General features: G+C 55.2%; 9 protein-coding genes and 1 non-coding gene across 10 annotated transcripts; 3 read left to right on the top strand and 7 right to left on the bottom strand.

Annotated features, from left to right (window-relative positions):
- Nucleotides 1-428: 428 nt before the first annotated feature.
- Nucleotides 429-1445, bottom strand: C8A04DRAFT_36693 (protease; the record flags this gene model as incomplete). Its single annotated transcript, XM_062783611.1, has 3 exons — nucleotides 429-723; nucleotides 803-945; nucleotides 1026-1445. The coding sequence occupies 3 exons, from the start codon at nucleotides 1443-1445 to the stop codon at nucleotides 429-431; spliced, it is 858 nt and encodes a 285-aa protein (XP_062637821.1).
- A 3534-nt stretch (nucleotides 1446-4979) lies between these two features.
- C8A04DRAFT_11534 (uncharacterized protein) lies at nucleotides 4980-6209 on the bottom strand (the record flags this gene model as incomplete). Its single annotated transcript, XM_062777006.1, has 1 exon — nucleotides 4980-6209. The coding sequence occupies one exon, from the start codon at nucleotides 6207-6209 to the stop codon at nucleotides 4980-4982; it is 1230 nt and encodes a 409-aa protein (XP_062637820.1).
- A 2350-nt stretch (nucleotides 6210-8559) lies between these two features.
- On the bottom strand, nucleotides 8560-8643 carry C8A04DRAFT_t62. Its single transcript has one exon. It is a non-coding gene; the product is annotated as a tRNA-Arg (tRNA).
- Nucleotides 8644-9110: 467 nt separating this feature from the next.
- Nucleotides 9111-10802, bottom strand: C8A04DRAFT_11494 (amino acid permease/ SLC12A domain-containing protein; the record flags this gene model as incomplete). The annotated part of the gene is made up of 2 exons (XM_062776993.1): nucleotides 9111-10584; nucleotides 10648-10802. The coding sequence occupies 2 exons, from the start codon at nucleotides 10800-10802 to the stop codon at nucleotides 9111-9113; spliced, it is 1629 nt and encodes a 542-aa protein (XP_062637819.1).
- Nucleotides 10803-12510: 1708 nt separating this feature from the next.
- On the bottom strand, nucleotides 12511-13011 carry C8A04DRAFT_27906 (Endoribonuclease L-PSP/chorismate mutase-like protein; the record flags this gene model as incomplete). Its single annotated transcript, XM_062780452.1, has 1 exon — nucleotides 12511-13011. The coding sequence occupies one exon, from the start codon at nucleotides 13009-13011 to the stop codon at nucleotides 12511-12513; it is 501 nt and encodes a 166-aa protein (XP_062637818.1).
- A 473-nt stretch (nucleotides 13012-13484) lies between these two features.
- C8A04DRAFT_11572 (uncharacterized protein) lies at nucleotides 13485-15189 on the top strand (the record flags this gene model as incomplete). Its single annotated transcript, XM_062777019.1, has 3 exons — nucleotides 13485-13936; nucleotides 13996-14213; nucleotides 14294-15189. 3 exons carry the CDS (start codon nucleotides 13485-13487, stop codon nucleotides 15187-15189), a joined length of 1566 nt encoding a protein of 521 aa, XP_062637817.1.
- A 790-nt stretch (nucleotides 15190-15979) lies between these two features.
- On the top strand, nucleotides 15980-18025 carry C8A04DRAFT_36688 (uncharacterized protein; the record flags this gene model as incomplete). Its single annotated transcript, XM_062783610.1, has 2 exons — nucleotides 15980-17476; nucleotides 17951-18025. The coding sequence occupies 2 exons, from the start codon at nucleotides 15980-15982 to the stop codon at nucleotides 18023-18025; spliced, it is 1572 nt and encodes a 523-aa protein (XP_062637816.1).
- Nucleotides 18026-18410: 385 nt separating this feature from the next.
- Nucleotides 18411-20193, top strand: C8A04DRAFT_27903 (amidohydrolase 3; the record flags this gene model as incomplete). The annotated part of the gene is made up of 2 exons (XM_062780451.1): nucleotides 18411-18666; nucleotides 18773-20193. 2 exons carry the CDS (start codon nucleotides 18411-18413, stop codon nucleotides 20191-20193), a joined length of 1677 nt encoding a protein of 558 aa, XP_062637815.1.
- Nucleotides 20194-20308: 115 nt separating this feature from the next.
- C8A04DRAFT_11474 (uncharacterized protein) lies at nucleotides 20309-21283 on the bottom strand (the record flags this gene model as incomplete). Its single annotated transcript, XM_062776989.1, has 1 exon — nucleotides 20309-21283. The coding sequence occupies one exon, from the start codon at nucleotides 21281-21283 to the stop codon at nucleotides 20309-20311; it is 975 nt and encodes a 324-aa protein (XP_062637814.1).
- A 1348-nt stretch (nucleotides 21284-22631) lies between these two features.
- C8A04DRAFT_27901 (uncharacterized protein) lies at nucleotides 22632-23504 on the bottom strand (the record flags this gene model as incomplete). The annotated part of the gene is made up of 1 exon (XM_062780450.1): nucleotides 22632-23504. One exon carries the CDS (start codon nucleotides 23502-23504, stop codon nucleotides 22632-22634), a length of 873 nt encoding a protein of 290 aa, XP_062637813.1.
- Between the last annotated feature and the right edge of the window lie 351 nt (nucleotides 23505-23855).

Genomic DNA, 23855 nt, shown 5'->3' with positions numbered 1-23855 from the left:
ATATCAAAATAACTACAGTTCCTATTCAGTGAGGAGAAGAATGCCTCAATCTTCTGTTAACCAAATCTTTGGTGATGTCAAGGTTCTATTGGTCTCCCGTGCGGCTCTTTCCCAGTTCCCGGCTTGGAAGGCCCTGCACAATGCACGCCACCGTCAGGCACAAGAGCGCACGGGCAGGGGTCCAAATTTGTGAGTCGTTCGAGATTGGCCACCCTTGGAGGAAGGTGAAGCCAATCCTCGAGCGGCAAAACTTCGAAACTTGCCCATCCAAGCCATCCTGTTCGAGCTTGATCCATCCCGAAACCCACGTGTGGCCGATGCAACCCTTCCATTCCAGGTGTTCATGGCTTCACTCGGAACGTCTAAATTAAGCATAATGTTCAAAGATTGTCAATTTTTGATTGATATCTGTCCTGCTGGCTGCGCCATTACTTCGAAACGATGACGAAGTTGGTGTTGTCATAAGGCTCACCCTGGCAGAGCACCTTTCCATCGTCGTCTTGCAAAGCTACCATGGTCGCCGAGTCGAAGCCGATCGTCTTGCCACCCACCGTGGTCGCCTCCGAGTCGACAAACCACAAGTCCGCAAACTGCGCCAACGCAACCTGCTTGCCCGAGTCGTAAAATTCCTCCACGAGCCATTCGGCATCCTGGCGACAGAGCTTCGGCCCGTTGTTGACCTGTATGGTGACGGATGTGCCCAATTGCGAGTTGGTGATCACACTGGGAAAATGGCTGTTAGAGAGATGATCGTCGTTACCCGGACACGGGTCTTCCCGCTAGCAACAATCCCAGCACTTACATCGTCGCAGCTGTTGTGCTTTTGGTCGTGATGTTCACCGCCATCCAGTCACCCGGCTTGACTTTGAGACCGTCGATGGTGAAGGACGCTTCCGGGTACCACTCCCACCACGCAGAGGCGCTCTGGCCGCCATCGGAGTTGACCTTATCGGTACGCATGATCAGCCACTCCTATCGTTGAACGACTCAGGAAAACGAGGGTTATCAACAGGCTGTTTGCTTACAATGGTGGTCACGCCCGCCTGGAGCAAGGTCGAATTGCATTCGGCCCCATCAATGCCAACCCATGCGGCAGCGAACTGCGGCGCCGGGATGCCCGGTCGCAGTTTCAGGTCAGGGACTGTGAAGTAGCCGATGATGTTGCTGATGCCATCCGACGGGGTCGTGTGCTGCGATGCACCACACCAGTTCGAGCTATAGCTAGTCACATCTCTCTCCTCGGCCTTGTTATCTTGGTGGTAGCCGTGGTGGTTTCGGGACGCATGTCGGCGATGGCCTTGAGCCGGCTTCCGAATAAAATCCAGGTTAGGCACCTCGACGTCTTTCCCAGCTTGCTGAATGCTGGCCACGAAACTGAGCTGTGCGCTCACCACCGACGACGCGATCAGCGAAGCGAGGGAGACGGAGCGCACGAAGGACCACATGTTGTCAGGATTTTTCGACAGATCAGTGCAGTTGGAGTGCTGATCAATACTTGGCGCGAGATGGGTACCTCGTCAATGTCATGGAAAGTGAGCGATCCAGGGTGCTTTTCTCCACGGCCGCGATGTGCACGAATGAGGCGGCATACGGAAGGGAGATCGACAGCGGCGCTGAAACCACAATGGGAGGAAGCGTTGTCAATCGCGACCTGTGTGGATTTGTGGTTGTGGTTGTTGTGCGTGGGCAGGCAAGTGCGCGCGCAAGGGAGGAAAAAACGTGATGCCAATGGCTGGCGCGGATTTTTAAAGAAACCTTTCCAAATTCATCTCTTCTCCCTTGCAAAGCCGATACGACCAGCGGCTGTTTTCCTCACAAGCCCCCATCTCGCACCATTCCGCCCATTGCGACCATTCCGACGGGTGCCACTTCGCCCATGAAGAGAGAGACTGCCATTGGGCCTCGAACATTGCGACGGCCGTGGTCCCCCGTCAATGCGCCCGCCGAATCCAGGTTTTGCCCTTCAATAGTTCAAAATTCCGGCTGGGCTCGCTGAACTCGGGGACGCCAACGTCACATTCCTCCCACCCTCCACTGTCTCTTTCCGGGGGTAGCGGAGGTTTGGTCGGTGTCTGGTCCGTGTCTTGTGCGGGCACAACAGGGCTGTTCCTAAAATAACCACGCGCAATTCCGGCAACCGCGGGCCGCCAAAGTGCGTTTTTCGCAAACCGCAAATTCTCGCATCTTGGCGAGAGAGTTAGGGGACAGAGACAGGCAAAACACTTTGTGCAGGGCTACTAGTTCGGAACCGTTTTTCCTCCCTCCACACGTGTGTAAATTCCAACTCGACAAGTCATATCGCGCTGCGGCACCGTCCTCAGCTTCAGGGACGACCCAAGCCGGCGGGACACACCCCCCCTGTGCCCCCTGGGCCCTGGTCAAAGACCGGGGCCACCCAGACAACCATTCCGTCCATGGGATCTTCACCCCGCACTCTTTTCCCGGTTCTTGGCCAGCTACCCGTGCACAATCTAGTTAAATAGTCGTGTATCATGCTGTTGAGCCTCTATTGTTCGAGAAGCTTTTTTTCAGGTCCAGTGAAAAAGTATGACTCGTTTGATGTTCGAGAACCTGCGAACTGACTCCGTCCAGCCCAGGCAAACGAGACCCGCACATCATCGCTCAACCAATACTTCCCCAATTACTCCCCATCTTCAACCCATCGTAGCCACTCCACGATGCCAAACTCCGCCCGGAAACCGAGGATTGGTTGAATCAGTCTCGCTGGGGCCATCGTTCCAAGCCTTTTGTGATTCGCAACTTCGTCTCGGGTATCTGCAAGCGCCCAAACATCATTCCGCTCTAGCCTCAACATGTCAGCTGCGTACCAAATCCTTAGAGCCAATTATAGTAGCCCCTGGTAATGGGCGCGTTGGAGTCTTTAAAATGCTTTGTTGAGTAAGCTCTTAGGCATGACTCAAAAACGTGGACATGTAACAGAAGTTTAGTAATTTTTCGATTCCCAATGGGTATAAGAAGCCGACGGCCAACTATAACAGCAAGTAATTAGTCTGTTGGGGTTACAAAATACAGCAGGAAGGGACCTAGGGAACTTCCTTCTGGCTATTGTATCCCTAGGTGGGAAATCCAGAGACGTGGCGCGGATTAAAATACCGGGAATACCGCGTCGAGATGTTGTTTTAATTATCAGGCAAGTTCGGAACAGTATGTTAGATAAATTAGAGGGTTAGGTTGCTCCAACCGGGATATCTCATTTCACAACAGATGAAACAATGCCACTGGCTTGTATTATCCCGAGGTATATGTATCTTTGCTATTACACCTGAACTGAGGCCTCTTGGTTGGCACATGCTGTCCTCCATCTTTGAGACTCTCTCGCGGTGTGCCATGACCTCAATATAATCCGGGGGGGGGGGTTCGGCTCAACCCAAGGCTGAACCGGAGATTCTCACAACGGTTGTAGTCCGAACAACTACACCACTAGACAATTCCTCGTATTCTAAGCACCCACGACTTTGTAACAAAATACTTTATCATGAAACCCCCCCCCCCTTTTTTTTGCTATTCAGGATTGTCAACTTTAGTTCCCTTTGTGGGTGGAACAAACCGTCACTACCTGGTAGTCATGACAGGCCATTGGGGGACATCATGTTTAAGCCACGTTCCACAGACATATGTGGCAAGCCCGGAATCTAGATCAAGGTGGAAAAGAATTGAATGTAACCGGTCAGTGGCCATGTAATGCACAACAGCTGTGGTATTTCGGCCGGGTTTGGGTTGGATTAATCTTGAAACGCAAAGGCATCTTTTGATACCATTACTCACTACGTTTTGTTATCTTACGAGAATTAAGGATAACACCTCCTGCATGTAGTAGAACCAAGTGTCAAGATCCAAAGATTCCCAAACCTGCTCGACGCCGAGATCTCAGTTTGATGCAGACTGCCTGGTGTAGCGATGGTTTTAGGCAGCCCTAAACTTGTTAAATTATGCAACGTGTCAAACACCTGGATTTTCCTTGTTACAATTTTTCTCTTTTCGGAGACGTCAAGTCGTCAGGCAGATCTGGTCGGATCCGGTCGGATCAGGGAGCCCGATCGTGATAGGCAACAGTTATTTGCCACTTCAACACTCTCTGTTGCTCGTACAAGGAGGCAGTTGCCTTGAACAATGAGGGGAAACTAGGCATAACGCCTGGAGAACAAAGAGAAAAAGAAATGGGGGCATGATCATGGGCCAAGGAGGAAAAAAGAGGAGACGTCGCAGGCGAAGTTGTCATTTGTACGACCCAGTGGTTGTCCGGGACACACAGTCAAGGAGCATTCGCCTCATTGGTACGCCGTCACTAGTTAACAAACATTCCAATTTTTCCCGTGACATGTCTGGCACGCAGCTGGACACATATGCTAGTGCATGCAGTGGAATGTCGACAGCGTAACCCCTCTCTGGGGCCGGCCCAGACTGGGGCGGGGGCTTACAATTTGGTGTGTCCTCAATTCCATGCACTGGTGTATCCGTCGTTTTCGGGGATGGGTTCAACATGACATGCAGGCTCCGGTTCGACTCATCCATTCTCGCCGGCAGTGGCTCACAAGGTGTCGCGTTGCATTGAGCTGCATGGACTCCGTTCGGACATTGGGCGGGTGAGTCACCCCTCTTGGGGGCCGCAGAATGGGTCTTGGACCCCAATGTGGTTGAGCGATGCAGATGAAGGCAGGTAATGAATTGAGAACGATTTAGACGTGAAGAAAACAAAGATTGGAATGGAAAATGAAGTGTGCAATTAAGTTAAAGCGAACTAAATAACTTTCTGAATCATGTCCCATGGTATCGTCCGTAAAACTCCGAATGCCAGGCCCGGGTGCTCAGCACCAAATGCCTTTTCCATGGGCGGGTTTCCATGCCAACGCCCGTGTTGACCCCGCCAAAGCCCAATTGACTCCCGCAACCGTTGAAAGCATGACCTGTACCTCGTCCCCCTGGCTAAAACGTAATTTTGAGCCTCTGTTTCAAGAGGCTCAATAAATAAGCATCAGGGTCCGATACTGTTCCATGACCAAGTTCCGGTTGTTCGCCTCCCACTTCAATCGTTGGTCCTCCTCAATGGTGATTTCCTCCGGGTCGGCCCCCGGCATGACGCCTGGCACCGATGTGACTGGTGTGGCCTGCTTGAGGAGGGCTTTGAGGCAATGGGTGTTTGGGACGTTAGAGAACTTGGTCTCATACATCAACCACTTGCCCAGGCTCTTGAGTTTTGGCGCTGCGGCGGGATCAATGTCGTGGCCGCAGCTCAGGCGGGCCAGACACCCAATGAGCTGGACCCATCCAACGAGCTCGCCGATGGTGGTGCACCCAGGTGGCTGACGGAACTCAACGGTCCCGCGGCCATCAACCGGGTCGATGTTTTGGAAGTTCCAGCGGAAGGTGTTGTGCGCGAAATCCTTGTATCGCCCGCGGCCCAGCGCTTCGCCGGTTGGTGATGACTTAGAGCACCAATTCATCATGGCCGGGAGCGTGAGGAAACTAGGCGGCGACGTGTCCACTCGGTCGAAGGCCTTGATCATGGACAGGGAACCGAAGTAGTGGTTGTTGCGGATGCTCTTGGCCCAGATCGAATTCCGGCGATAGGGCGGGACAAGCTCATCCAGACAACGTTCGAAGTAGAGGGCAGACTTGGCGAGCCCCTGGACTTGGTCGAACTCCCAGTAACCGGCCACGGGGGCAATGTGGATATGAGTGAAGCATTGATGGCTTGTGGTGAGCTCAAAGTTTTCGTTGAGCATGGCCATCACGGTGTCAAGGCGCTGCTGCCACGAGTCGCCCGACTCAATGAAGCTCATGAAGGGCGAGACGAATTTCATACCGAACCGGTAGTCAGAAGGGCGCGAACGGATGCACGGCTCGGTGGCAATGACCCACGACCGGTCGTCCCAGCCATATCCGTGTAACGGGTGCTTGCTAGCTAGCATATGGCCGATCCCCGCTTGGCGAAAGCGACGGCTTAGCTCTGCTTCGAGATCATGGATGGTTTTGTGGTTGTGTTTCCTGCTGCGGACGACGAGACCAAGCTCCACGCAAAACAAGAAGCCAGGGGCGTCAACAGGCGGCGGTGGTGGGGATATGCTGCCATTGCTGCTGCTGCTCCGGCTGCTGCTGCTCTTGCTCCTGCTGCTGCTCCTGTTGACCGGGCGACGCAGCACCGTAGACCGGCGGGTCGGCACCGGGAGGTCATATGTGACGTGCGGCATGGTGGGCTATTCCAGGCCTAAGGAGGACTGAGGACGTCCGGGGCCGGAAAGTAATGTGGTATGAAGTTTGAAGTGAGAGGTCACCAATTGGGTCCTCGTCAAGTGAAGGGCTTGTGGTTGATGATCAGGGGTTGGGTTGGGGACCCGGGGGTCAGGCCGCTATATATGCCGCGGCGGTTCATGCTGCCTGTGTCATGCAGCAAGCAGTCAAGCATACTTTTTTCAGGTTTGGGTGGTGTCCAGCCTGAGTGACTGCAGGAACGTCGGACGGGAAAGCGGACGGAATCAACGTGGAAGTGCGAGATTCGGGTGGGTCCGTCTGCAGGTGGTAGATGGCCGCCGAATGGCTCAGCGGCGGCTCGTGAAGGTCACCGGCCCTGCATGGCGCAAATCCCATCCGAATCGAACAAAGGCCAATTGCAGGACGGATGGCCGCGACCCCATCGGCCAGGCAACCGCAGCACATTGGGTGGGACGGTGGTTGCTCACAAGGCAGACCATTTAGCAGGCAAAGGACCTGGACAAGTGGGCTCCAAGACTTGACAGCCGCCAGCTCCGCGTCCAGTGCATGCCAGCCGGCCGTTTCGTCAAGCCCGTTGGGCGCCTCTTGAATCCCAATGCATTGGTTGACGATGCTCCATTCTCAAACAACAAAGACCCGACAGAACGGAACCGACTCCTGGAAGGTTTAGCCTTGTCCATATTTTTAGTTTTCCATGCAAACGTTTCCCTTAAACGCGCGACCAACATAACGCAGAAGAGACAGAAGAAACTATTTCATTCTCGCGCCGAAGAGGTCGACAAAGTGAGCCAACAACACAATTGAGTTTCAAATCAAAAATTTCGCAATGAACTATAGGTTTGCATTCACCTTTTATTTTTAAATCATAGCGGCTCTATCCTGGTGCTTCTCTTTTTTTCTATACTATTCCTGCTTTCACCGATCCCAGCCCGCCTTCCCGAAACCACAGGGTCAGGGGTTGCCGGTACTCCGGGACCACGTCCGGCTTTATTTAGCTTTTGAGGCATAATGCCATGGTGATAGACCGTTTCACCAAGCGCCGGCATCTGCAGCAGTAAAGAAAATGGGTGTTCATTGAGTTGCTCTATTATACATGGAAGGTCCGGTTGATTCGCCCCGGTTCATCACGCCCGCATTAGACTTCCTTTGTAATGGTGTGGGCGCATCATTGTCTTGGGCCACCTTACATTGTCCGGCAGCTCATGTCTGTGTTCTGAAAGGACTGGAGGCGTTATCCGTCGCCAGATTGCTCCCCGACCGCGGCAGTGCGGGTGCGGATGATTCTTCCAAGGTGTGTTGTGTGACGTGTCCGAACACCTTTGCTTGAATGACAGCTTTCTTCCGGGAATCTGTTCTTTCTCTTTAGCAAACACCCCCAACGCGTTTCCCGCTGGTTCGAGAATCAATTGTCTCTGGTCAGACTCCCCCCGTCGGAGACTGAGTCAGCCTCACTCTCATCATCTGCCTCGTATCCATCGTCAAAGTATGTTGACGACGGTCGCTCCGGGGTTGGCGTTATTCGGTTGTTGTCCCGGTCTACATTGATGACCTCTAAGGGAAACTCCTTTCGTTTCTGAAGCCACCTCTTAGACGTTGCCAGGGCCTTCTCTAGTAGTTTCTCGCATTTAGGGCAAAGCTCGTCCTCTTTGAGGACTTTTCGATAACGTTTCTGGTCGCTGCACCCATGTTTGAGCAAGCGGCCGACGATGTTGATGTGACATCTATACTTGACGAGACGAGGGTACACGTAGATATGTGTTTCCCCCTCTGAATCTAGACTTGTCCTCCGTTTGATATCCTCGCCCTTACCTTTCGCCTTTTTTGATGATCTCCTGTTTATGGGCCAGATTGCTTTTGTTTATAGAATGTTGATTCGATATTCCCAGGCACCATTTGGAAGACAAAGGCAGTTATATATATATCGATTTAGCCGTGCAGTAATTTCATGGACACACAAAGTATTATACCTTCAAGATGGCTATTTTTCTACATACAGGGCCTGCTCCGCGTCTTGTGGCTAGAACACAGTTGTTGAAACACGCTTGTATACAATGAGATTATGCGATAAAGTTAAATACCTGGGTAACTACACGGGGTGTTCAATAGAACAGATGAACGACCTGTAGTTCCATATTCGAGATTCTTTATACTTGAACAGGCGGAATTTCACGGGTGGTTCAGAAAACGTATTTGGTCTCGGCGCTTTCTTTGCGAACAGTGGCTTGTTATTTATTCTTTTTTTCTTCAATCGGAATAAAAATGATCAAAAGCATCATATTGGAAGAGGGAGAAAAAATTGAAGCCCGCAGTTGCGAAGCTTCGCAAGTGCGATCACGCTGGGATTCGAACCCAGAACCTTTACCAGCTGATCCGTTACCGGAAAGTAACGCGCTACCATTGCGCCACGCAACCTGTTTTCTGATTGGGACAGGGTATCCACCCTGGAATTCATAAGGGACAACTCGCGATGGAGCCTCGATTAATGACATTTCTCACGATATTATCATCAGGGTTTTGGTTTGCCTCTTCTCAGGCCGTTGGTGATTTGTGCATGAGACCAGCAGGGTTTCATATGTTGCTCCACGAAAACTCCCTGTAATGGCATTGGAAAACTGCTTGCTCAGCGACGAGGGTGAAAACCTTGTTCACTACCTATTTTCTGGTAACGCCTAATTACTATGTAGGAATCTCTCCAAACATAAATACGTAATTCTATCCAACGAGATGAGTCATACATAATATCCTGCAGCGTTTAAGCACTGAAGATAACTTCGCAGCTCCGATAGATTTGTGGCTCTACATTGCGCATAAATTACCAAAGTAACACCACCAACACCATCCAAAAAGTTTCCCTCCCGCCCTATACACCGTCTACGGACTTAAGCAAGCCAAAACCATACCCTTTGCAAAAAGTTCTTGGGCACCGGGTCCCGGTCGTTTTCGCAAAACTCATCCATCTCCTTCTTCCCCGTGATGACGTCAATTTCGTCAATTTTCCTGCAGATGGGAGTGCGGAACCAAAGCTTGTGCCCTAGATAGAGGAGGAAAAAGACCGGAATGGTGATATATGCGGCCAAAAAGTCTTGGTATTTGAACGGCGAAAAGACCTGGAATCCGTTGGTGATCGTCAGGACTGAGAACACGACGAGCGTGCCCCACGCAAGGTAAGGCTGTCCGATCGTGCGGTAGGGAAGCGTGCCTAGCAGGCCTCGGAACTTGAGGGCGGAGCGGAAGCGCAGGTAGGTGATGAGCACAATGATCCAGGCGATGAACCCGGAGATGGTAGAGATGTTGGAGAACCAAAGGAACACTTGGGCACCGTTGGTGGACACGTTAAGGAAGGCCAGTAGGCTGACCGCCCAGGTGGCGAGTACCGCCGCGTAGGGCACTCCGCGTTTCGTGGTGCGGGCGAAGAAGACCGGAGCTTGGCCGGTCGCGGCGAGGGAGTAGAGAATGCGGGAGCCTGAATAAAGGAAGGCGTTGCCAGCGGACCAGGCGGAGGTCAGGATGGCCGCATTGATGACATGGTTGAGGCCCTTGATACCAGCGCGCTGAATGCCGATGACCCAGGGGCTGGCACCGGCGTCAGAAGTCTCGGAGAGGAGCTGGCGGTCATCGGAGGGCACAATGGCGCCGATGATCAGGCTGCTAACGCCGTAGAAGAGGGCGAGGCGGTAAATGAAGCGGCGAGCGGCCTTGGGAATGTTGCGACGCGGGGCGATCGTCTCACCGGCTGCTAGACCGATCAGTTCCGGCGAAGTGATGAAGCTGAACCCGGCGCGGACAAAGGCAGTCCAGTAGGCGGTAAACCGGCCGGTGGCACCGGTCCCCACGTATTCCTTAAACGCGCCTGGGTCGTTCCAGTACCGGAACCCGGTGGCACCGCCTTCGGGGACACCGCCTGCCATGATGACAATGCCGAGGATGATCAGGCCGGTAATGGTGATGAACTTGATGCTGGCAAACCAGAACTCGGCTTCGCCGAATACCTCGACGGCAATGATGTTGAGGAGCAGGCAAACGACGAGAATGATGGTAATCCACACGCCCGTTGGGACCGGTGTCTTCCAGTAGTCGAGCAAGATCGCGCCGGCCGAAGCTTCGGCGGCAACCAAAATCGCGTAGGCATACCAGTAGTTCCACCCCGAGGCAAATGCCAGACTGCTGTCGACGTAACGGTTCGTAAAGTAGGGCATCGTGATACCCTTCATCGGTAGGTACGTGGTCATCTCGGCGATGGTGTTCATGACGACCCAAACGACAAGCATCATGGAAAGGTACCCAAGCCATAATGGCACGGGTCCAACGAGAGCCAGGATGGCGCCAGATCCCACGAAAAGTCCTGTCCCGATACTATGCCCCGTTACTCGTTAGTAGCCATCCACGCCCGAATTGGAGGGGGATGGTAAAACTCACGCGCCACCCAATGCCATGAACTGGATGTGCCGGCTCTTCAATCCGCGCTTCAATTGCTCGGCCTTGTCGAGCGAGACAGCGCCATCGAGGGTCTGGGAGGCCCCCTGGGCTTCATCGGCGCTCGGGGGGCTTTCCAATTCCGCCTCACTCTTCATCGTGGGCGCTGGTGAAATTTGGGCAGCGACCTGGTGTGGTCGGTCCGGTGACACTCGGTGCGGTGAAAAGTAAGAGGTGAAGAACAAGAGAACCGCGGTCAACGACCGGGGACGGCACGGCGCCTGCTTATCTTCTTTCCAAGAGGTTACACCCCGCCAGTCGCGGGCGTTTGGTTGTGATCGGGGTGGGGATCGAAGGATCCACGGTGGTGCGGGAAAGCTGGGGTATGAGGAGAGGGATGGCTGGGCGGCTCCCACCGGGGGTGACTTGTCGAGCTGGGATGGGTTCCTGAGATCAGACAGTCTCAGATTCAGCAAGCCGCAAAAAAGAACAGGTGCAGGGTCCCGTCAAGATGGCGGACTAGGTTGACGATTGGGTTCTGGACGGCTGGTGAACGCGTCAACCTGCAAGAGGCGAGGCGGCTTAAGCACGTGGAAGTTTGCGTTCGGAGACGGGCGCTGCCGGGCCGTTCACCAGGGATGGGATGGAGAAGTCGAGATTTCGGGACAAACTCGCCAAATCCGTCAATCAATGGCAGGTCGGCTGACAGAGCGTTGAGAGTCCCACGTCAGGGTTTTGCAGGCTCAAAGTCTCAGAGGCTCGTTCGCGCAAGAGGTCTCAGATTTGGGGCGAAAAGCTGGGCTGTGAAAGCGGTGACGACCTTCCCCATTGGCAACAATCCCGCTGTCTGCCCTTGTCGGCCCTTGCTGCTGGGGTTTTCAGCATGCTGATCATCTGTTTTTTCTATTGACCCACTCGGCCCATTGACGTTGTCGCGTGCGACGTCAAGACGAACAGTCCTGTTTTGGCTTGGCTGAACGGTTCAACCGCGCCTTGCCGAGTCGATAAGCATGGGAAGTTGCGCCAAGCATTCGTCGACAGCGGACCGTTTGGAGACGAGTCAGCAATTTCGCCGAAACGGGCGTCGGTCGGGGAAGCAGAGAGGACGGAATCAGGGTACGTGTCCGGGGGTTGACCTTGGGTGGGTTGTGGGGTCGGCCGGCAGTGCTGAAAAATGTCCTACCCGGCGCTGGCAGGATTTCTGGTAGCGACGAAGAGGAATTCGATATGTTACACAACTCGGTCAACGACATTTGGCTTGAGCATTGCCGCAACTTCCGCTGCACCATCGCATGGAGTAACGGATCGATCAACGACCATGACAAGAAAGTGCATCCAAAGCCTGCATAGAAGAGTTCGAGAACGCGGCCGGGTCTGGAGCCGGTCGCTCAACCACCGCTCTTTGAAGTAACGTTATCGTTCGCCGACTCGGGACCCCTGTCAGTCACTCGGGGAAGGGGGAGGGGTACGAGGGGTAGGTGGGTCACCCCGCAAACTGCCCCTTGTTACTCGCGCCTGCCGAGGTCTTGCTCCTGGAAGTAGCGTAGACATCTCCAAAGTTTTGGATGGCGAGGATGGCCGCAGCTGCGGTTTGGACACCGGTCAACCTGAGGTGGTAACTTCCTTTTGTAGTTGCAGAGATCACCTCACGACATGAATCGAGACCTGGAATTCAGGAGCAGGGGGAAGGTGCGTTCAAGGGGACCTGTCAGTCATGGACTTCCTATAAACCCCTAAACCCCCCCCCTTCGGATTCCCATCCCTCCTCAAATGTCGTTCTCGTGCCGCGAGTTGGCCAAAAAAAAAAAAAGTTCGCGACGTCGAGGGTTATCTACAACATCACCGGTAACGTCAGAGTTCTAAACTTCACGGAAGCCCATCTAACCGTAGCGTCCCCTCCCACGGATTCTTCTCCCATTCCGAAACCACCGCCTGACACTTAATCTCCACCACCAACTTCTCGTTTGGCAACGCCGCAACCTGCACGCAAGTCCGCGCAGGAGCCGTGGTCCGGTCTGGCCAAATCTTGTTCCACTCAGCATTCATGGCCGCATAGTCGCGCTTGATATCTGTCAAAAACACCGTGGCGTCCACCACGCATTCGAGCCCTAGCCTATCCTCGGTTGCGCCTCGGATGACGCGCTCGATGTTGCGTAGGACGGCGGCTGTTTGGGCACCGCAGTCGAGTTTGTAGGTACCGTCTTTTTGGGCCTCGCAGCCTTCGTAGGTGCCGTCCGGTCGGCGGCTGGAAATACCGGAGACGAAGATTGTCTTGGAGGTGCTGGGGATGGTGCGTGCGTGAGGGTAGTTGGCTAGCCCTTGGGCGCCGGAGTCGAGGATGAAGCTTGTGCCGTTGGGTGCCGGCATGGTGATCCGTCGATGGGGTCGTTTTTCGTTGAGTTTGTGGTTTTTGGTATGTGAAGAATTGGGTGTTTTGAGTCTTGTTGACCGTCCCTTGAAAGATATTTTTTGGTGTTGCCCACACCGCTGTAGATGATATCATCTCAGTAGGTAGTTAAGTTGCCGCCCGGCCCCACCACTCCAGTTGTGAACCTCGAGTTTCAGACCCCCGCCTCCGCGCTAAGGCCGTCTTTTGCGTTGAGCTCGGGTCGCTCGGTTTGCGCCGCTGCCATCCGTGATCCGGTTCCGCGCTTTGCCGGACCGGGCGCGTGTGAAACCACCAAGACACCTGACATCACAGACCACCTGGTCATAAGTTATTCGTTGTGGGTATCAATTGCTACCGGGTATTGCAACTTCATAGGGAAAGCTTTTTGTACAAAACAAACCAAAAATTGTTCCCAAGTTTAACTGTCACCATTTCACCACAGCTTCGCATCATGGAAGCCACAAACTCGGAACAATGGACCCAGCAGGCCCTAGAGGAATTCGCCACGGAGATATGGACTTGCAACACGGTTGAACGCGCAGCCTCATTTATCGGGTCTCAAAAATCGCCAATATGCCTGCCGAATTACGTTGCGGGCAGACTCACCCCCCTACAGTCGCAGCCGATGGCACTCATCGATTCCTTCAACCCCCAAACCGGCTCATTGCTCTGCAAGCTCCCATGCACACCAGCTTCAGATGTGGAGACGGCAATCCAACACGCCAGACATGCCTTCACGACGTGGAGTAAGACGACACGAAGGGAGAGATCCAGCCACCTGCGCCGTATTAGCGACCTGCTCCAGGAGCACCGTGAGCTGTTTGCGGTATGGGAGAGTATCGACCAGGGCAAGACCCTTGAGCGAGCGAGAATTGAAGTGGACAGGGCGATATCGAACTTTTCGTAAGCCGTCTATGATGCACGCGAATTATGCACATTGGACAGTTATTCACCTTGGGCAGGTACTTCTCAACATACATCCTGCATGAGCACACAACCGCGCGGATGGTGGACGGCGTGGCGCTGACCTACGAACACCGTTCCCCGGCCGGTGTGTTTGCGCTGATCTCGCCGTGGAACATGCCGCTATATCTTCTCACGTGGAAGATTGCGCCGTGTATTGCATTCGGCTGCACTGCGGTTGCGAAGCCCAGCGAGATTACGAGCATGTCGGCATACTGTATGTGATATTGTATCCTCACCCCTGTAATTTGTATGTATGTGTGTATGTGATGACTAACAGCCAATCTGGGGGTGAAGTACTAGGGCTGTTGCTCCGCAAGGCCGAGCTGCCTCCGGGAGTCGTCAACATTATCCTCGGAGACGGACCCACCACGGGCGCGGCGTTGGTTGCCTCACCATCAGTCGACGGCGTCTCGTTCACCGGAGGCACCCAAACCGGGATCGCCATCCGCCGTGCTACGGCTCATCAAATCCGGAAACATCTCTCCCTCGAACTAGGGGGCAAGAACCCGAACCTGGTGTTTGCCGACGCGATGGACCCGGCTACCCGGGACCGGACCATCCGGATCGCGGCAAGCGCGGCGTTTGAGAATCAGGGCGAGATCTGTCTTTGTGGTTCCCGAATCTACGTCGAGCGTGCGGTGTACGAGGACTTTGTACGCGAGATTACCGAGTACGTGGCTGAGAAGTATGTTTTGCGGAAGACGGTCGGTGCTGTGGCTAGTTTGCAGCACTACGACAAGATCAGGGGGTACTTACAGATGGCCGTGGAGGAGAAAGCCACGTTCAAGTTGGGGGGTATCCCTCCCGCACTTGACAAAGACCAGAATCAGGGGTACTGGATTAACCCCGCTATCTTGACGGACGTAGCCTCGGGGTCGGTGTTGCAAAAGGACGAGATATTTGGTCCAGTCGTCACCATTTCGCCCTTTGAGGATGAGGAGGAGGCGGTACGGCTCGCCAACGATAGCGAGTATGGGCTCGCAGCGGTGGTTTTGACCAACGATGGGGCGAGGATGAGACGGGTCGGGGAACGGATCGAGGCAGGTATGGTGTGGGTAAATTGTTGGCTGGTTCGGGAGCTTGGAACGCCGTTTGGGGGTATGAAGAATAGCGGCACGGGCAGGGAGGGCGGTGAGTACTCTAGGGAGGTGTTCACGGTAGTCAGGACGCTGCATCTCCCTTCCGATTGAGAGACGCCGGAGGGGCTTAAATGGCCTGGGCACGTCTACATCCACATTTTTATTATATAATTACCTTGGAGAATGGACCTCTTCAGTTCATCCACCTGAGTCTCGCTCTTCCTCCATGCCCATCCCAGGCCAGTCTTTCATCAGTGTATTGTGTTTAGGGCTGAGCGCAGTCGGGAGTACACATTCCGAGAGGCTCGGCCCATACCCGGTGGGAGTGTTCTCCTTAACACCGTCTCTTAGCCGCCAACCCGGTCCACCTCCCCAGGTTTCTCCAATGCCGGTAGTTTCCGATAGCATCTCCCCGGCTTCCTCTGACTTCCCGAGACCCGGTCTCCAATAACCAGGGCCGGGGCCGTATCCCGGACAACTCGCCGATATTTTCGGAATTTTGAGTCCGTGCCGATGGGTTTCGACCAATCACGTCGCGCCATTGAGCGACATCCGCTCCGTTGTTCCGTCTTCCGCAAGGAACGGAGCGGATGTAAGTGGGTCCCGGCGGCTCGGGTGTCCCTTTTCGGGTAGGTTGACTTACACGGCGGGCATCGGGTGACATCATGTCTGGAAGGAAGGGAAAGTGCGACTAGCGGTATGGGCGTGTGTTATATCGTTTGAGGTTCCCTACTGTCGGTGATTTTGTTTTATGGTTTTACTTTGGCAAGGACAACGCCTGAGTGACCGAAAACTGTTGATTCATTGTCAATTCGGCGCCAATTCGCTACCGATCTAATCCGGCGTTTACGGCCAATTCTATACACCATAATCCGTAACTAATTACATACCATCACGCACCATGGCTCCCGCCGCATCTCGCGACCTACAGCCCAGCTGCTGCGACTCACACTCCTCCTCGTCATCCTCCCTCTTCCGCATCGACATGCACACCCACATCATGCCGCCCTCCCTCCCAGATTTCGCCTCCTTCTTCCCATCATCATCCAACACCACAGACGCCAACTCCTACCCCTGGCCCAACTTCCGCCCATCCGCCCCATCCCCCGCAACAACACCACCCAAACCATCCGGCCAGGCCGCCAAAGAAGAAGACAACGAAGATGATGGCGCAATAGACATGTACATCGGCCCCCAATTCTTCCGCCGCGTAACCCGCTCCTGCTACTCCCCCGCCGCCCGGCTGCGGGACATGGACGCCGCAGGCGTCGACGTGCAAGTGCTGAGCACGGTGCCCGTGCTGTTCTGTTACGACGCGCCCATCGACACGCCGCCGCAGCGGGCCGCTGTGAGGGCACTGGTGAGGGGGTTGAATGATCATGTTGCGGGGGTTTGTGCGGAGACGCCGGGGAGGTTTGTGGGGTTGGGGACGGTGGGGTTGCAGGATTTTGCGAGGGTGTCCTCATCAGCGGGGGCCGCTCCGGGGGAGGAAGCAGTGGCAGAGCTGAGGAGGGTAATGGAAATGCCGGGGATGGTCGGGGTGCAGATTGGGACGAGCGTGGAGTTGGGTGGCGGTCGTGACGGCGGCGTGATGATGCTGGACGATGAGCGGCTGGAACCGTTTTGGACGGCGTGCGAGGAGTTGGATGCCGCAGTGTTTGTGCACCCGCTGGGGTATGCGTTGACGCGGGAGAACCCGGCGCGCTGGGGAAAGTACTGGGGCTCGTGGCTTGTGGGAATGCCGTCTGAGACGGCGCTGGCGATGCATACGGTCATGTCATCGGGGTTGTTGGTTCGGCATCCGCGGTTGCGGTTGTGTTTTGCCCATGGCGGTGGTGCGTTCCCGGCGTTGTTGGGGCGGATTCAGCACGGGTTTGACTGTCGGCCGGATTTGGTGGCCACCAAGGCGTGCGGTGTTACGCCGACGGAGCACTTCGGCGGGCAACATAGGGAATCGCCTTCTCCCTCACGCTCTCCTGGGTCGTCGACATCTGATGCTTCTTTTCAGCCGCAGATCTGGATCGACTCACTGATGCACGACCCGGATCTGCTTGAGTACGTCTTACGAAAACTAGGCCCGAGAGGGGCTGAGCGCATCGTCCTGGGCAGCGACTACCCATTCCCTCTCGGGGAGGTCCCCGTAGCGGGCAAAATGCTGACGGAGGATGATCGGCTTGGGCGGTTCATGACTTGGCGCGAGCGGGCCGGGGTTCTGTCCCTGAACGCCATCCGGTTCTTGAAGCTGGGCCGAGAGTTTGAGGATAAGTTCCAAGAGCGATGGCAGCTGTTCGAGGCTGCGAACGGGATCTCTTCGTCGTCGGGTAAACAGGTCACAGATGCGGCTTGGGATGGCTGGCGGCATCGGGATAGTGCCATTGATCTGGACGAGGACGGGGGAGTACGGAAGGGGCGTGGGAGCGGCGAGCGGTCTCCTGGTAGCGTTGGGAGTTTGTGAGAGTACGGAGCCGGTGTGGATCACGAGGTGTAATGAGGAGCGATGGTTTAAAGGTCCTTTTGTAACATGTTGTTCAGCGAGAATCCCAAGTTTCTTTAGTACGCAATACGATTTGTTTTCACCGTGAAGCAGCGCAGTTGTGCACATAGCTAATTTCGCTGACCTTTCGGCGAGAGTCTGAATGCGTTCTGTCCATCAGTCGGCAGAGCATATCTAGAACGAGTTACCGGTATGGTCTTGTAACGGTCCTCCCCCGTATGTGCGGATGCTCCATATTTGTTCTCTGGCGCCCTATTCCAGGGATCATGCCGGGGTGAGATTGTTGTTGAGAAATAGGGGTAAGCAGCGGGTGTTTAGCTGTAGCGGTTCATACTTCTACACCTTTTATGAGATGCCGAGAGTTAAAATCTCTTGTAGACATCACCTATCGCCAAGTTCCCCTCGCTGTATCAAGGTTGTATCCTTATCTTGGGCCTAACGATACTGAAGTAACCCTCCGGTCGTCGGATCAACCTAACCCCGCTTCGCCGCTGACTGAGCTCCCAAGTTCCACCTCAAAGACCCCTGATGGATGGAAAGGGGGAAGTGGCTAAAGGGGTCCATTAGGGGTATTTTCGGGCGAATAATACACAGGGCGCGCCCAACTTATCAGATCAGATGATTGACCCCTGATTCCCCTGATACTAGTGTGTGGGGATCTAATTCTGCCCAACACATCCCGGCTCTCACAACGGTTTCACGGCAGGAAAGTGAGATTGAGTTCTTATAACAAAAAGAAGCAAACCCACGTGATACTCCTTGGACCACTCACACTTTTATTCACAAGTGTATCATATTCTGTTAATACTTCGGGCTTTCATCTACTCGCACACTCATCATGACACCACCCCCTCCGCCCCAAACCGTCTTTACCAACGGTAAAATCTTCCAGTCAGGCGTGGCCCCAGGGACGAATGCTGGCCTGCATCGGCCTCCGACCTTTGCATCATGCATGCTCGTCCGTGGCGACCAAATAGAGCATGTCGGCTCAGTCTCGGACGCCCCCATTGCCGCGGCCCTAGCGGATGCAGCAGTCCATGTCCATGACCTGCAGGGCCGGACCATCCTCCCGGGCTTTGTCGACGGACATATGCGTAGGTGTCCCTCGTGTCACGCAGTCTCTTGTATAAAACGCTGGAAAAGAAAACGGAGTGATAGCGGGAGAGAAACAAGTAAAGTATGTTGCTAACACTTCCTCAGACCTCATGCTCCTCGGCCAAGCACTCACCAAACTGGACCTCTCCCCCTGCCGCACCCTCGCCGACATCCGCGCTGCCATCCAATCCTACTCAGCCACCATCCCCTCCGCCCCACGCATCCTCTGCCGCGGCTGGATGCACAGCATGACTCCCCAGCCAGGCGGCGTCACGGCCGCCAACCTCGACGGGCTCGACGCCACCGGCCGCGACCGCCCCGTTCTCGTCGATTCCAAGGACCTGCACTCCACGTGGGCTAATACGGCCGGGATCCGGGACTTGGGGGCCGACAGTTGGAAGGAAGTGCCCGGGGGTATCATCGAGCGTGATGAAGCGGGGAACTTGACGGGGGTGTTTAGCGAGGCCGCGAATATGACGTATGTGTGGCCGTACCTGGCGAGCGTGGCTAGTGTTGAGGAACGGGTGGCTGCGGTACGGGCGGCGGTGAAGGCGTATCATGAGGCTGGGTACACGGGGATGATCGATATGGCGATGGACGAGGCCGGGTGGGAGGCCCTGTTGGCGGTGCGGGAGAGTGGGACCAGCATCCCGATGCGTATCGCGGCTTACTGGCTGGTGCGGCCGCTGGAGACGGAAGAGGAGACACTGAAGCAGGTTGACCGGGCGGCTGAACTGGCGGGCCAATTTAACGCTACCACCTCGCCGGACTGCCGGGTTGTTGGAATCAAGGTGATCTGCGACGGCATCGTCGACGCCTGCACGGCCGGTCTTGCCGAGCCGTACGCGCACGATGGCCGCACGGAAGTGCCGCTGTGGACGCGGGAACAGCTCGAGCCCGTGGTGCGCCGGGCCGACGAAGCCAAGCTGCAGATTGCGTTACATGCTATCGGGGATGCCACTGTCACGATGGTCGTCGACGCGTTGACCAAGTTTGCCGACCCGGCCCGCCGGCCGCGCGTGGAGCATCTCGAGCTGACCTCGCCGGAAGACGCCGCACGTCTCGGTAAAGGCCGCATCACAGCCTCGATCCAGCCGGTACATGCCGACCCGGCCATCCTCCGGGCCTGGCCCCGGCTGTTGGGCGAGCACCGGTGCGGGCGGGCTTTCGCATACCGCGAGTTTGCTGACCTTGGTGCGCCCCTCGCGCTGGGCAGCGATGCGCCTACGGCTCCGCACTCGCCACTAGGGAATATCTACGTCGGAACCACGCGGCGGTCATACAGGGAGCCTGGGGCGGAAACGACCGTGAATCCCCACTTTGCGCTGGGACTCTGCGAGGCTGTGGCCGCAGGCACCGAAGGAGCGGCCTACAGCTGTTTTGATGATCACAGGGTGGGCGTGCTCGGAAAGGGGTATAAGGCGGATTTTGTGGTCGTAGACATGGAGTGGGAGAAGGAGAAGCTCACGGAGGCCAAGCTGGTTGGGACGTGGTTCGACGGGGCCCAGATGTGGTCTTCGGCTTAAGAAATCTGCCTGCTCGAAGCTTGGGTTGATTGGATTCCCTCAGGAAAGCGGCGTTGTCAAATTCGGCTGCCGATACATACATACCTACGTACATATGTACATACACCTATACCCCTTACTCGTAAGCATAGTACTGCCTCGGCCAGATGTTCATTGCCGTTTTCCTCCCGCTCTTCAGCGGCAACCCCGCGTGGTGCGTTCGCACATCGCCCGTCGCATTGGGATGCAGGTTCACCCAAAAGATGGCATTACTCGCCACCGGCCGGAACGCCAGTCCTCCATCTTCATGTTCCCTCCACAGCGGCTGAGCGGCCGCCACCTCCGCACCCTCTACCTCTGATCCTTCTCCCGCCGTAACCACCGGCTTGACATCACCCCCCCACATTCTCTCCCCATTCGGGCTCGGCAGGGTGATGGGCTTCGCGAACGGAAAGTACGTCTCTCCGCCGGTGCAGGCATCCTCGAGGATGGCAAAGAAACTCGCGACACGGTTCCATTTGCGCAGCCTGTCGTCTCCTGACTGCTGCGGTACGTTGTACCAGTCGTGGTGCATATTAAACTTCTCCCCTTCACCATAACGGACCAGCTGTGGTGGACCCATCTCATCCCACCCGTCGCGCAGCATGGTGCCCATAAACGTGCGCGTTCGGTTGAGCACGCACATCACCGCTGGGTCGGTACGCGGCAGGCCTGCAGAGCTTGACGTCCGGTCTGATGTTGCCTGCTGTCGGCCGTATTTGCTGACTTGGGACCTCACAAACTTTGGCTCGGCCGTCTTTAGGAGCGCATCGATCTCTGTTTGCGTGAGGAGGTCATGGATATAGATGATGAGCGGGTCTAGCGACACTAGCTCGGTCCGGTATGTATGGGTGGTGTCGCATACAAAAGGTACCTCCTCGGGGGTGGACGTCGTTGCATTGGGGCTGTTTCTGAGGAATGGCAGGGCGAACGGGTAGTCGGGGATCGGAAAGTCGCCAATAAAGGTTGCGAGATCAGGGGCCGCGATCTTGGGCAGATATGGGAAGCTCAACCCCAAGAGAAGGCCTCCTGCCCAAATGCCAACTGACTTGGCGATGCCTTGTCCAGCCATGTCGATATGTTCGGTGTCTTGGAGCTTTGGGTGGCTGCCGGCGGAAAAAAAGATAGCCTCTATTAGCACAATTCCTGACCTCCCCCAGTGACTCTCAGCTGTATTTGAAACTCATCTGGTCGAAGAAGGGGAGAAAAAAGGTAGCATCGAGGGGCCTTAAAAGGCCCGGTTCGGAAGTTATTTGAGGTATGGCGAGCCCCTGGTCTTGTGCACCATGTTCGTGGTTGTCCAATTCCAATGCCTCCCCAGGAACTTGGCCTTCCGATGCCCGATGCGACAGAATCCGCATGCCGATGTGCTCCTCGATCGACATGTGCATGGCCAGAGATGATGCCGGGGGAGGTGTTACGGAATTTTGTCCAGACCGGGTCTCCAGTCAACCAGGCTGGCTCAGCGTAACGGTGTGCTTCGCTTCTCCAATCGAGGCCCAAAACCACAGCGGGGCATGTCCCGGCGAGCCGTTGCATCCTGGGGCCCCGCGTCGACTTCCCCAAATTGGGCGAGTTGGAGATGAGGAATGCAGTCCCGTCTGGGTAATTCGGAAGCAAGTCCTTCCCCGCCGATCTCGTCGACTCCGCGGCTTTCGTTGTTAGTGGGCAGAGAGCGTCAATGGGTGAAATGCAGGGGTGGTGGTGATCAAGTAGCAGCTTCCCTTGCTAACTACACGTCAAAGTCAAACATTAAATGACACCAATCATTAAGGTGAAGAAATAATCATCTGGGAGAAAAGCGCCCTCTCTGGTTAACCAACTGGCCGCTAAAGAAATCGTTCTGAAAGTTAACAGTTCCCCGAACACATTTTAGAAGTTTAGGTCAAAAGAAGATTGTGGTCACCATGTAATTAAGGATTAAAGGTGGGGTTAAGAAATAATTCGAGGTCGGTACATGTACCTTCCATTACAAGTGGCATTCTAGTTTGTGTCGCTCCTTCCATCTAATTAGGTTCGGAAATGCTGAACTGACCGTCTGGTTGCTCTTTCTCAAGGTTTCGGTTTATAGTCTACGGTCTACCTCGGAGAAGGAATCCGCCTCTCATTGCTCTACTCTTGACTGAGAAGCACGAGGATTATTTACATGCCTAGGCATTGTCGCTTACCTGCTAAAGAGCAACAAGACGAATGTTCCGGTGCCTTATCGCAAACGGAGTCATCAATCCCATCATTCCCATGGATACATTGGCTCACCGGGACTTGACTCGAACCTTCAAACCGCTATAAGACCCTTTCTAGCCAAGTATCATGGTGAGGAAGCTCTTCGAAAGTAAAATGTGATGTGTTTGATTAATCAAATAAAAGAAACTGTGACTGCGCACGCCATACTGCTTGAACGTCAACTTCATAGACAACTCCTAAGCCTCATTTCGCTCTGGCATGGTGTATGCCCCCTGATTTGCCGCCATAAACCCACCATCCACCACGATATCCGATCCCGTGATGTACGAGGCATCGGGTCCTGCCAAGAATGCCACCACGCCGGCAATATCATTCGATGTTCCTCCCCGCGGCACCGGCTGGGTCTCAATCATGTTCTTGACCGCATCTCCAAAAGCCGCCATCTCTAGTCGAATCAAGGCCGTTAACACGACCCCCGGGCTCACGGTGTTGATCCGCGCGCCCCGGGCGCCCCAAGCCCTCACCGAGGCTTGCACGCGCAGGTAATTCGCGCGTTTGGACAGCTGGTAGGCGACGGTCGAGTCGGTGTAGACGTTGGGGCCTTGGCCCTCCTCCAGCGCTAGCAAGGAGGGGGTGGTGAGAAGTTTGTCGCGCGGGGCGTGGGCGAGATGGCCGATAAGTTCTGGGGATGGTTTCAGCCCGAAGCGTGAAACGCTGGAGATGCAGGTGAGCGAAGAGCCCGCGGGAATGAGGTCGGTGAATGCGTCGATGACGTGCACGGTGCCGAGGAGGTCGACTTCGAAGACGCGTTTGGCGGGCGCCATGGAAGGGGAGAGGCCAGCCGTGTGGACGACAGTTTCGTTGTGACCGGCCGCAGCAGCGGCGCGGGCGAACGTTTGCACGGCGTCAAAGTCGGCTACGTCGACGAAGTGAGGCTCCACGGTGTGGCCCTCGTCCTGGAGTGCTTTGGTGGCCGCGTCGAGGTTGGCTTGGGAGTAATCGGCCAAGAAGATCGTGCGACCGCTCCCTAACCGCCTAGCGACCGCTAGACCCATACCGCCGCTGCCGATTACGCATAGGATGCGGGCAGGAACTGTAGAAGGGGACATCTTGACCTGGATACTATGTTGTTTGAATTGTGTCCAGTGATTACTCTGGCGGCAGCTTTGAGCGGCAGATTTTAGAAAAAGGTTTCCGGGATTGTGATAATTTGAGGAAGGCATAGAGGAAACTCGCGAGGGCTTGGAATTTAAGGTCCGGTGAGGAGATCGCCCTGGGGAGTGTCATGGGGGCATCATGTGGACGGTTGTCGGCGTTCTGCAAGGGAGAAGATGAATACAGACGGCTGAACAGTATAAGTTTTGGTGATAGTGCCGGTAGCAACACCATGCACTGTCATGTAGGCAGGATCCGGTGAGGTAACCAGAGTGGACGCCGACCGGAATGTTGTTCCGGTTCAA

Source organism: Dichotomopilus funicola (genome assembly GCF_033296635.1).
Source record: "Dichotomopilus funicola strain CBS 141.50 unplaced genomic scaffold C8A04scaffold_24, whole genome shotgun sequence".
NCBI classification, from domain to species: domain Eukaryota; kingdom Fungi; phylum Ascomycota; class Sordariomycetes; order Sordariales; family Chaetomiaceae; genus Dichotomopilus; species Dichotomopilus funicola.
The sequence above is the reverse complement of the archived record's forward strand: the minus strand, read 5'-3'. Positions and strand labels throughout refer to the sequence as shown.